At 38.1% G+C, this 12,112-nt stretch overlaps 1 protein-coding gene across 21 annotated transcripts in view; it reads left to right on the top strand.

Moving 5' to 3' along the window:
• DLG2 (discs large MAGUK scaffold protein 2) overlaps positions 1–12,112 on the top strand; it is a 1,063,600-nt gene that overhangs the window by 650,749 nt on the left and 400,739 nt on the right. For all 21 annotated transcript variants that reach the window (XM_076328370.1, XM_076328369.1, XM_076328371.1 and 18 more), the window contains one exon: positions 4,480–4,530. In XM_076328370.1, the coding sequence (XP_076184485.1) occupies positions 4,480–4,530 (51 nt within the window). The remainder of the gene's footprint in view (positions 1–4,479; positions 4,531–12,112) is intronic.

Here is a 12,112-nt window from a genome sequence, read left to right as displayed (position 1 = left end):
AGCAGGTTTCTTGAAACAATAAGGAAGCTTTGACAATTAATGAAGAAATAACCTAAATCTGGAGGTGGCAAAGGGCTAAATAAAGATTGCTCTTTGGTCTGGCTGATAAAACAGAAATCATGAAAGGCTATTTAAATCCTATACTTGTTAAATTACCCAAATGGCTTTGACGTTTCTGAAATGTAAAATGTCCTGTCTTAATTATGCAGTAAATTGGAAATTTTTAAAGGACAAACATGCCCTAGGGTTACTTGTACAACAAGAATTTGGCAAGCCTGTATTCCAGTGAGGCTTGGGTGGTTAGGCAACTGGTCAAACCATACAGCCAAAAGAATCAAATTTTCATATTGAGTGAAAATCAGTGGCAGGGTAGTTATCTTCCTATGCATATGATAATAAAAGTAGAAGAAGCAGTCTTCTTTCTTGAAGACAGCTGAAAAACAATATCCAATTGAATATAATTAAAAGCGGTTTTGTTTGTAATAAAAGTCTACAGATGTTGTAATTTTTAGGCAAAACAGTCTTCTTGAAAATAAGACTAAAGATAACAAACAGCTCTAATGACATCAATTTTATTAGAAAGAATAGCTGCAGTGGTCTCAGAATATTACAGTTGTATAAATTGTCAGTGTTTTGATGCTGTGGCCACTATTGTAATACAGTTCTTATCATTAAATTCATATGATGATCTCTTTATTGTATTGAGTGGTGGATGCAGTGGTAGATGTGTAGAAGACTAGCAAGAAAGAATTAGGCAACACTTATTTGTTTGAGTGTAAGCAGGTCTATCGCATCAAATAATTGCAGAAGTATAAAAAGAGCATCGAATTATTATTATGAGAAAAGAACTTCTCCATAAAAGTCTTAACAAAGTGACAGAGTACATGAAAATTAAAAACCCAACAGAATGTTATTCTCAAAGATTTTGGGAATCTATCATAATCTGTAGAACTGAGTTTCATTAAAGGACTACTTCAGCTGCTTATGTCATCCTTAAACTGCACTAAACAAGAGGAACTTCCTGGAAAGTCAGAGTAAAATTCTTCACGTAAAGGAACAAACAAATCTGAGTTTGTCAGGTCCTTATTTTGGTGTTCTGTGTGCTGGCTTTATTTCAGGTTTCTCACAAACTAGTATATAACTCTAATCACTACTAGAGTTGGGCTTGTGGGAGCAGGTGCTGGATATCACGCTGTGCATGTGCTGCCAGTTACAGGTGCAGACAAGCCCAAAAAAGCAGTCAGAAAAGCTGCTAAACCAGAGATCTGGCCTTTCACTGGTATATAATTCTGAAAGGCATACTGCATCCCTTAAGCAGAACAACTTTGTTACCAGTCTAGAGTTAGGAGTAATGCAGAGAAAACCGATTTAAGGCAAGTGCTCACCAAACTTTAAACATCTTTTTTAGGCTCTGTTTGTACTCAGTGAAAGGAAACCTCAGGGGCACAATTCATCTAACCTATCTGAGATTTCTAGTGTAGGATGAAATTAATTAAGACCTAGAAGTGCCTGCTTCTTTTCACTGAGCTAGATGACTACCTCACATTTCATCATTATAAATATAAAAATTTAGTTGGGATTAAAGATATCTGTTGTCAACCTTGCACACCTGAATAATGCGAAAGAATATTCCCAAATGGACACATAAATGCTGATGGTTTCTTTGGCTGTGTAGAACAAGAGAAAACCATATGAAAAGGTTTGGACTTTTTCATAGCTATTTAAAATCATAGAGGCCTTAGTAAATTTTGCTGTGTGTTCTTGCTGCAATCTGATATAAAAGCAGAATTCAGAAAACTCAAGTAAAGAGAGAGATAGGAACAGGTTCCCACTACTTGAAAGAAATGGAAGTTGCAGGTTCAGACAGTCTGTTTAGGTGCTTTGTCAGGCCAGAGACTGTCAAGTTAAAATGGACAAAAACAGAGGGTATGTCCGTATGCTACTAAATGAGAGGACCGACAAGCCAGTTCCAGCGCTGGAGCCATGATTCTCCTCCTGCTTAACTGTTGGCTCACTCCTTGGCTATTTGTTTCCAGCAGGCTCCAGACAGAAACAGCCTTAAGCACTGAGACTTGGCTGAAAATTGACTCTAATTTAGCAGTGTAGGCGCGGCCAGAGAGTCTAAATATGAAATAAAGTGGTGCTAGCAATGAATGGTACTGCATACATCATTATTCCACCTGCCTCAGGTAGGTGCAGTATCTTATTAGATCCTTTACAAAAGAACTGCATTGGTCTTCTGAGCAACCAGCAAGAAAAACAGGGCAGTGAACTGCATATGTAGATATATATGCTTAAATAACAAAAGGAGTTGGATCAAGATCAGCTTTTTAATTCATATCATCCCTGCTGCTATGGAACCTGATAATGGATCTCTGCTGCGATTAATGGCAATTTGAACTGAAGACCTTTTTGGAATCGTGGCTGTGGATGATAAAAGGAACCCCTCAGATGATCATAATCAAGATATTGTTTGTGTGCAAATACAAATTGAGTATTCAGCTTGTGTTTTCTCCTTTCATCTTTATACAGAGCTTGCTCACTTCTCATGTCCCTCTTTTTCCCATTTTGCTGCACTAACGAGTTTTTAATGCAAAGGAAAAGTGATTATAAGCAGTGAAGCGAAGACAGCTTTATAGAGCAAGACTGAGGAATTGAAGACATAGATCAGAGCTATCCACCAACCTAAGATAAAAGAGAAGTTCATGAAAACAGAGGCATATAGATAGCTTTGATTTCATTATCATTAGACAAGAAAGGACAAAAAATGGAATAGCTATAAAGCTGTCCATACCTAGCAAGTTGCCTATATTAATAAAAGAGTATGCGGAAAGCATTAAAGGGATAACATAGAACAGGAAAATATCCTATAGTAAAATTTTTGTTCATATCTGTTTTTAGTGTAGTGTGATGTGATTACCAGATTGTAGTAATGTTAAAAATACAAATATTATGTATGTATTAAATATTTTATTCATTGATGCTGTGTTTTCATTTCATGGTTAAGCATGGTTTATTTGTTTGGACTTTTCTCCCTCTCCCTCTTTCTTTTTGAACACAGATTCTGGGGGTTGTATTTCTATGAATGATTTCATGGTTTATCAGATCTTGAACTGCAGACAAATTAAATAGTTGGTGGCTTTTATAGGAAGCTTTTGTTTGGTAGATACATGTGCCTAGTTATAATATTCACAAGAGAAGTACCTAATTACATTTGAAAGGTGTTTGACTAGATAAAGAATGATTTGTGTACAGTGTTTTCTGATTGCAGTTAGAAGGCTAATATAGAAAATTAGCAGCTGGGAGTGGGGAGCAGTAATAAATGTTCTTGTTCTGAGAAATAACGAATTTGTTCCTCCAAGATTAGGTCAACCCTAATGCTTCACTTCAGTTTTGCTCTGACAAAATATTTTTTTTTCATTAAGTATAAATTAAGTAAAACACTAAAGCAAAACTATTTTCCAAGAAATATCCTAGCATCACAAAAACTAAAAGGCATAATTCATGGGCAATATCTATTATTTTTTTGATTAATCTATTTTCTGGTCAAATAAAAAAATTGCTGACTAGCTGTAGCTAAGGGACACTTTGAAATTCTTCTGAGATTGTAATAACAGAAGTATTTTCATTACTCTTCAGTTTACTTACAATATAGTCAGCTTTTGTAGCTTTCTCAGATGTGGTCCTCTACCCATTTAAGAAATGAGGAAACTAAGAAAGGGATGTTAAGTGAGTTGCCTAGAGGGACAGAAAAAATCCATGTCAGACTGGAACAAGGTTTCAGAATACTGCTTAAATCAGTGTCATGTCTTCAGCTGATAGATTTCTTGTCCGGTGCAATCCATTTTGGTGCTCTACATTTTGTAGCTTAATTTATTTTGACACTGAAACTCAGCGTAAGAATTGCATTAACATTCTGTGCCTTTTTGCCATTCAGCTGTCTATTGCAAAGGTCCTCTGTCATGTTCTTGCCCTAGGTTAATACAGTAAACAAGATGTATTTCAGTATATGTGTCAGTGAGTGATTTTTACATAAGTACTATGAATTTCCTGTCTGCTTTTGTATTGCAACGTAAATTGGAGCTTGTAAGGCAACGAATAATTAATCTGTCTTCCATTTGTGAGAATAATTTTTAGAAACAGGTCTTCTATTTTTGACATGAAACTATTACCTTGGAAACTATTTAAACATTTGCACAAAGTCCACAAACACACTATATCAAACATCAGTCATATTATGTAAGTTATCCATTATTTCAGTGTTTTACATACGGAACTGTTACTGTTTTCAAGTTTATAGGCTTGATTACATGCCATTCAAGACAAAGGCGAGCTAAGTAGGCTATAATTTAGATAGCCTCACCTATATGTTGAAAAATGTGCTTCAGTAAACTGATCATACTGGAATATCTGTACAGTATCCCTACCAAATTACCTTCCATGTGCATTTAAGTAATTTTCTGACTTTATTTTCTTTAGGTCAATGGAACAGAAATTGAATATGAATTTGAAGAAATTACTTTGGAGAGGGTAAGTATAATTTATTCTTCTTTTATAGGAAAAAATATAATCTGTAATAAAAATAATGCAATTACTCATGAAATTAAAAGTGGTTAAGAATAAAATTATTTATATTCTGAATAAAGATGTCCACTCTTTATTCTAAACTATGAAAATGTGAGTGATATAACAGGATAACCCTTTCATGTTTTTAAGAAGTTTCAGGTGTAGCTACTTGCAGACCAGTATTCAGAATGCTTTTCTTTTCCACAACTATGTCAGTGCTCGACTAGGCGTTTGATTATTGGGAAGAGCCTGTGTGACTTTGTAACTCCCTTTTAGTTTGTGAACTGGAATTGAGGAATCTTTTCTCTTTTAACCTCCTTGCTTTCCTTGCATATGTGCATGATAATAGAAGACATAGTCTTATACTATAAAACAAAAATTGCAAAAGTATTTTTAATGTTCAAGTGACTGTATAAAAGCTGTAGACCATATCTATGTGTAAAGGATATGTTTATGCAAGTCTGAATTGCACGAGCTATAATCAGGGCTGGCGGTGAAGGCTTTGTTGGTAGTGTGGTTTAAAAGTAGCACAAAAAAAAGAGAGAGATTTAAAATTTGTGCTGCATCATATCTTCCTGAATTTGGTGGGGTCTCCTTGCCTTTTGGTTACATAACTGTTTTCTTCAGACTGTGGACTTTCTTTGCCACAAGATCAAGACCAGCTGGGCTGCATATTTTGTGAGAAAGAAAGTCTAAGCTTTGTCATGTATCGTAGTCCTTACAAAGATTGCTAACGGATGCAAGATTGTCATTGCTGAATTCCTTCAATATTCTACCAACATTCTGGTAATATGAAGTTTTATCATCTTGAAGCAAACACAGTTAGGCTTCTTTCTACATAAAATGTTTTGAGTGCAAGGCCGGATTTACCAAGATGTGACTGATGCCATGTGAACAAATGCCTGTAAGGTAGCAAACTACCATTAAATTAGATATTTAGATTATACAATTCATTGCACTTTTTCGGCATGTTGTATTTTTAATTGTTCAGGATAATGAATTTCATAACAGTCCAACTTAAAGGGATACAAGTTTATGTTCTCATTGATTTGCTCTCTCGGGCAAATTATGAAAGAGCAATATATCTTTTTATCATAGTCATCCTCATAACAGATAACATATAAGGTTATAGGCACTTTTTATCTACTGTCTCTCAACTTATTTGCGCATCACTAGTTATTCATTGGACTAGAGTTTCCAAAGGTCACTGAACAGAACACATGCCTCCTGGGTGATATTTTGAAAACCACTTTATTTTTAATAGATGTGTAAGTTATCAGTGTACATACTGCAGAGCAAATGTGATTTGCATCTCCTGTACCTGTCTGATGCAGATAATTAGTTATTCATAATATAATACCACATAATAGCAGTTAAAGACTGATCAACAATAGCAAAAAAAGCTACAGATTTTAATGGAGGATATTTCAGTTGTTTTCTGGATGCTGCTGAATATGTGGCTTCTGATTATTACTGCTTGAAATGTTCTGTCACATGTATCAGTGTTTTGTCTCAAAGGCAGGGTACTGTGTCTGCTGGTTTTTGTGTGAGATATAAAACACAAGTGATTGCCTTTAAATAGCTGTCATTTATGTTAGACTAAAAGCACTTTCAGAAGAAAGACAGTCTCCATGTTGATTACCCATTTTCTTCCACAAAACCGCTTTTAGAAATTAGATGGAAAATCATCTCTCTGTATTTAATGGCAAAGCTGCAAAATATATTAAGGTTGCTGCTGTTGAGAGATAAAAATGCAGTTTGCCCATATCAAACAGTTAGTAATAAACTTTCCATTTTAAGTCCAGTTATCCAGGTTACAGAATTCTGCATCCCCAAAACCATCAGATATTTTCTTCATGACATTTATCCACATTTTGAAATAGTCAATATAAATTATAATTGGACAATTGGACAATAATTATAATTGACAATGTAAAAGATAAATTGGTTGAAGTTGTATTAGGGCTTTGGGACTTTTTTTTTTTTTTTTTTTAAATACCAGGATGAAAGGGAAGGTGGTAAAGGATTGATTACTTCAGAGCATGCCCAGTCTCTATAGACTTGGAAAGGACACCATTAATTTAATTGTATGAGGTCACCTTCATCCACAGGTGACATGAATTTGTGGGATGTATTCCTGAAGAGAGTTACTGGCTTAGGTATGATCCTTGCCCCAGGATGAAGAGCCGGCTCCATCCCTTGGGGTAACATCGGACCACTGTGTGCATGTTGGCAGAATGCATCCCATGTGGAGCTGGGGAGCAGATCAGCAGGGTCTCAAAAATGCCAGAAGGAAACCCTGCTGAGGGACTGGGAGGATGGACAGTGCAGAGCTTGCTGAGCATCACTGAGCTGCCTGAGACCCAGCTGGGGTACCAAGAAATGACTGCAAGGACACAGTGGGCTTGTGTAGAAAGCTTTTTTATTTTTGCTCTCTGACATAATATTGTTCAGTTGTTTCTATTTAAAATGTTGGGTCCTAGTTTACAGTTTAACAAGACTTGGGGTTTTGAGCTTAAAAGGCTTCAGTGAGAGCTCACAAAGATGATGAATTTGAGGCAGATCCACCTTAAAGCTGTGATCAATGCTGCTCCAGGAGTTAAGGAAGTTGCAAGTATACCTCTGCCAGCCCCCTCCTTAGTGGCATGCTCTTATCCTTTTAACTCTTCTTCAGTTGTGCCAGCCACTTATCAGGTACCATCACTAATCCCTGAGCCGAAGACAATCACTGTTAAATAAGTGATCCTCATTTAGAGCTCTCATAAGAGCCTACTTGAGTAACACAATTACACAGTTAAGAGAAATAAAAAAAATTCTCTTTGAAAAAAAAAAAAGACAGTTTTAATTCCTTCAACTACTTCAGAGAATGTGTGATTTTCTCTGCTAACTTACAGGCATAAAATGCAGATTCAGGTGTAGACTAAGACTTGGCGATTTGTAATAAACTACAATGCCCAAATGCACACTTAGACAAAATTCCTTAAAATAAGCCATTACCTTGCTCTAGCTTGAATATTAAAGACACCATAAAAAGGAAATTCTACATAAATTGACTCATATTAGTGCAGTGATGTTAGTCTTCCATTACTGCAGGACTTGAAAAATGTATCTAGCACTACCAAGAGACCAATTTGCACTTGTAGATCAGTGGTCAGTGTAAGAGAGAACTGAATAGACTCTGTGACAAAGCCTAGCCTAATTTTTCTAAGCTGGAGGAAAGTTTTAATTGATTGACTCCTTGGTACAGGGCTGAGCTTGGAGACATATGCTGAAGAGAGGGTTTTAATAGAAGTTGGTGGAATATCAGCCAATATCAATGGTTACCTTGAAAAACAGTAAAGACAGACAGTGGGTCACTTAATGATTTATGTTGGATTTCTGCCAAGTTCAATGTCTGAGTTCAGATCTCAGTACTTTTTTGCTCGTCTAACCTTGCCTGTTCTTTAGATGTTAGAGAAAAAGAGGGCAGTTATGACTAGTAAAGCTGTTTTCACATAGTCTTTTGATGCTTCAGCACATATTTTCATTCTGTATCTGTATAAAAGTAAAATTATATTACTTTTTGTGGAATAGACTGTTTAGAAAAAATAAATGCTATCAACACTGGAACTAAAGACATCTAGTTCTCAGTGCATTCGCATCATGAGATTGACTGACCTTGGTATCTGAACAGGTCAAGCTCTGACTGAGAATTTTCCCAAGGCTGAGACATGCATGAAATGCCTCTAATTCTTTTTCTTTCATACTCCTGTGGGTTCTCTGGCCTATGATAACAATTCAGGTTACACTGCAGAATGTCCCTGTTTTTAATGAACCACATCGTTTTATAAAGTTTTTAGGAACTTACTGTTTTGTTTCCTCCTCACTTTTTCAGATTTGGTTGCAATTGGCTATTGGGCTTACTACTGTTGAGGTAGGAACAGGCATGGATCCTCACATAGCGTAATTATTTCCTTAGAAATTCAGGTTAAAGATATTCCAAAAGAGTAAATTCTCAGTAATGATTTATCATCTGGGAGTGTGCTGTGATAATTCTGATAAATTTTATTCTGTATCCACCACACGCTCTGTTCAGTGGAGAGACTGAAAACCTACTCTCTTCTTTCCTTTGACTTGATATTTCAGTGACATCAAGTGCCATGACACGATTCCATTTTTCTAGTTCAAGATTACTGTTCTCTAAAAGGTTGGATTTCCACCAAATTCAAGACCCTATTCAAATCTCAACTAGAAAGGCTAAAACTATAATCATAAGTAAAATTAAAGGGTAAAATTTAAAAATTGTGAGGGAATGGTGGAAAAAGCAATCCTCATGCATTTTGGTAGAGTAAGGAATTAATTTCAGGCCTGGGCTTTTATTTACTTTGGTACCTTGTAAACCTAAGAGATAATTACTATTGTACTATTAATTATGCTGTTTTCATCACTAATTTCCTTTGTGAAATGCAGAAGTTTGCAAAAATATAAAGAGGTGCAATCCACTGAACACTGAAGAGTAGTGGGAATTGGATTGTATTCAATGACACAAGGATTTTAATTTGACTCAATGTCTTATTTTTTATATCTATCTTGTTTTGGCAGATATCATAGAATCATAGGTTCATAGAATGATAGAACAGTTTGGGTTGGAAGGGACCTCTAAAGGTCACCTAGTCCAACCCCCCTGCCATGGGCAGGGACATCTTCAGCTAGATCAGGTTGCTCAGAGCCCCCTCCAACCTGACCTTGAACACTTCCAGGGATGGGGCATCCACCACCTCTCTGGGCAACCTGTGCCAGTGTCTCACCACACTTACCGTAAAAAAATTCTTCCTTCTATCTAGTCTAAATTTACCCTCTTTTCATTTCAAACCATTACCCCTTGTCCTATTGCTACAGGCTCTACTAAAAAGTCTGTCCCCATCTTTCTTATAAGCCCCCTTTAAGTACGGAGAGGCTGCAAGAAGGTGTCCCTGGAGTCTTCTCTTCTCTAGGCTGAACAACCCCAACTCTCTCCGCCTGTCTTCATAGGAGAGGTGTTCCATCCCCCTCATCATTTTCATGGCCCTCCTCTGGACCTGCTCCAACAGGTCCATGTCTTTCTTCTGCTGAGGGCTCCAGAGCTGGATGCAGCACTCCAGGTGGGGTCTCGCCAGAGCAGAGTAGAGGGGCAGAATCCCCTCCCTCAACCTGCTGGCCACGCTGCTTTGGATGCAGCCCAGGATATGATTGGCCTTCTGGGCTGCGAGCGCACATTGCTGGCTCGTGTCCAGCTTTTCATCCACCAAGGTCACTGTTTGCTTGTTTGCCTGGGAAATAAGGTTTTCACTACCAGTCAGTAGTGTATCTGCTTTCTGCCTTTTTTTAAGGTGTTAGACACCAGTTGTTCATGCATCAGAACACTTTGACCTCTCAGAAATGAGATTGTAGGACAATGCCTTGCCAGGAAAGTCCTCCTTTATGTGGTTCAGAAATAATAGAGTGGAAGGGAGTGGTCAAGAAATGGCCACTAGGAAAAGGTATTTTCAAAGTTTAAAAGCTTATGCCATAGACGCATGCCTTTTGAGAACCCAGAGTGCGCAAATCAATATCCAACTATCAACGGCCCCAGTGGAGTGGTCTGACATCTTCAAAAAATCTTTTAAAGTGAGTGTCCCTTGGGTACCTGCCGAGCTTCTCCAAACGCAGTGCTACTCTCTGAGTGTTTATTTCTGCAGAACTGTAGATGTTTTCTTCACTGTTGAGAGCTTTCTGACTAGGTGCCCTTATTACATTTCTTCTTTGCTAGGCTCTGCCTGCTTCCTAAGTGAGAATAAATGGTAGTTATTCTTGCAGCCTCAGACTGAAAGAAATTATAATTCAAAGGCAGAATCCTTCTTATTGACTAGTTTATATCAGGTTTATAGTAGAATAGTGACCTATGGGTGTTTTTTGCAATAAAGCTCACCCACAGGAATTCTTTTCCTGGAAGGGGCCAGCACAGTCTGCCTACAAGAAGAGGCAGAAGTATTTGTGTATGGAGCTGAGTTATCAGCAAACAGAAAATGTGAATCCCATCTTTTTTATTGTTGTGCAGACAATTTGAAAAACTGATCTCTTGGGTATCCATGTACAGTCTTTGCAGTGTACTTCTCTGTGTATGTGTAACACAAAGTTCTGTAAAATGAAAAAAGAAATTCAGAAAGGTCCTTGAAAATACAGGTTGTTGTATCACTGTGCAGGAAATTCTCTTATGCTTTCTAGTTCCAACCACACGTCTTAGTTTAGAGTGAACAAAAGATTATGCTACTGATAGGCGGCTGTGTCAGTGGCTGTTGTTTACCTTCAGAGAGATTTGTAAGCATTTGTCGTGGTTTAACCTCAGTTGGCAACTGAGCACCACACAGCTGCTCGCTCACTCCCCCGCCCCACGGTGGGATGGGGGAGAGAATCGGAAGAGTAAAAGTGAGAAAACTCATGGTTTGAGATAAAAACAGTTTAATAATTGAAAGAAAATAAAATACTACTACTAATAATAATAGTAATAGTAATAATAATAAGAAGAATATACAAAGCAAGTGATGCACAATGCAATTGCTCACCACCCACCGACCGATGCCCAGCCAGTCCCCGAGCAGCGGCCCCCCCGGCCAGCTTTCCCCAGTTTCTGTACTGAGCATGACGTCCCATGGTATGGAATGTCCCTTTGGCCAGTTGGGGTCAGCTGTCCTGGCTGTGCCCCCTCCCAGCTTCTTGTGCCCCTCCAGCCTTCTCAGTCGGTAGAGCATGGGAAGCTGAAAAGTCCTTGGCTGGTGTAAGCACTGCTTAGCAACAACTAAAACATCGGTGCGTTATCAACTTTGTTCTCATCCTAAATCCAAAACACAGCACTGTGCCAGCTCCTAGGAAGAAAATTAACTCTATCCCAGCTGAAACCAGGACAGCATTGGAAAGTGCAGACTCTCTGGCCTCTGGATGGAATGGCTTAAGCAAGGTCTGCGTTCTCCTTTCGTCTCCTGTGCCTTATCAGATTTTTCTTTGACCTTAGGTTGTGCAAGAGTGAGGTGACTAAAGGAGCTGCAGGAGCCTGGTGTGCAGTCCTGCTAATGTGACACTGAAATACCAGGTCAACATTTTCCAAAGCAACTGCAGTATTTGGTTGCTTTAGTTCAATGACCTAAATTAAGATTCCTTGGAACAGCCTGATTTTTTTTGTAACATTACTCACCCAAAGCATGTGACTTTCTGTCACCTCAGAACAGCCCTAATTTGGCACCCAAAATATAACTAATCACTGGAAAACTTTGTTCTTTGTTCTTATTCTGTCAGAGAGTCATTATGCTGAAACTATTCCTGGTTGTAGAGCTGTGCATGTCTTGTGGGGGCCTGTTCCACCTGTGCTTGGTAGAGGTACAAAACGTGCCAGAGGAAAGGCAGAAGAGCTGGGAGAGGGAGGGCTGTACCTTTCGAGGGGCAGAAGTTCCTGCCCGGTGTTTTTAGCTGTCATTCTCCACATTCAGTGTCTGGGACTGGAAACTCAATAAAGCCACATAACTGTCTGACTGAAAACTATTGGCTAGGGAAATGA

This window comes from Aptenodytes patagonicus, chromosome 1, assembly GCF_965638725.1.
Source record: "Aptenodytes patagonicus chromosome 1, bAptPat1.pri.cur, whole genome shotgun sequence".
NCBI classification, from domain to species: Eukaryota; Metazoa; Chordata; class Aves; order Sphenisciformes; family Spheniscidae; genus Aptenodytes; species Aptenodytes patagonicus.
This window is presented reverse-complemented; position numbering and strand designations above follow the sequence as displayed.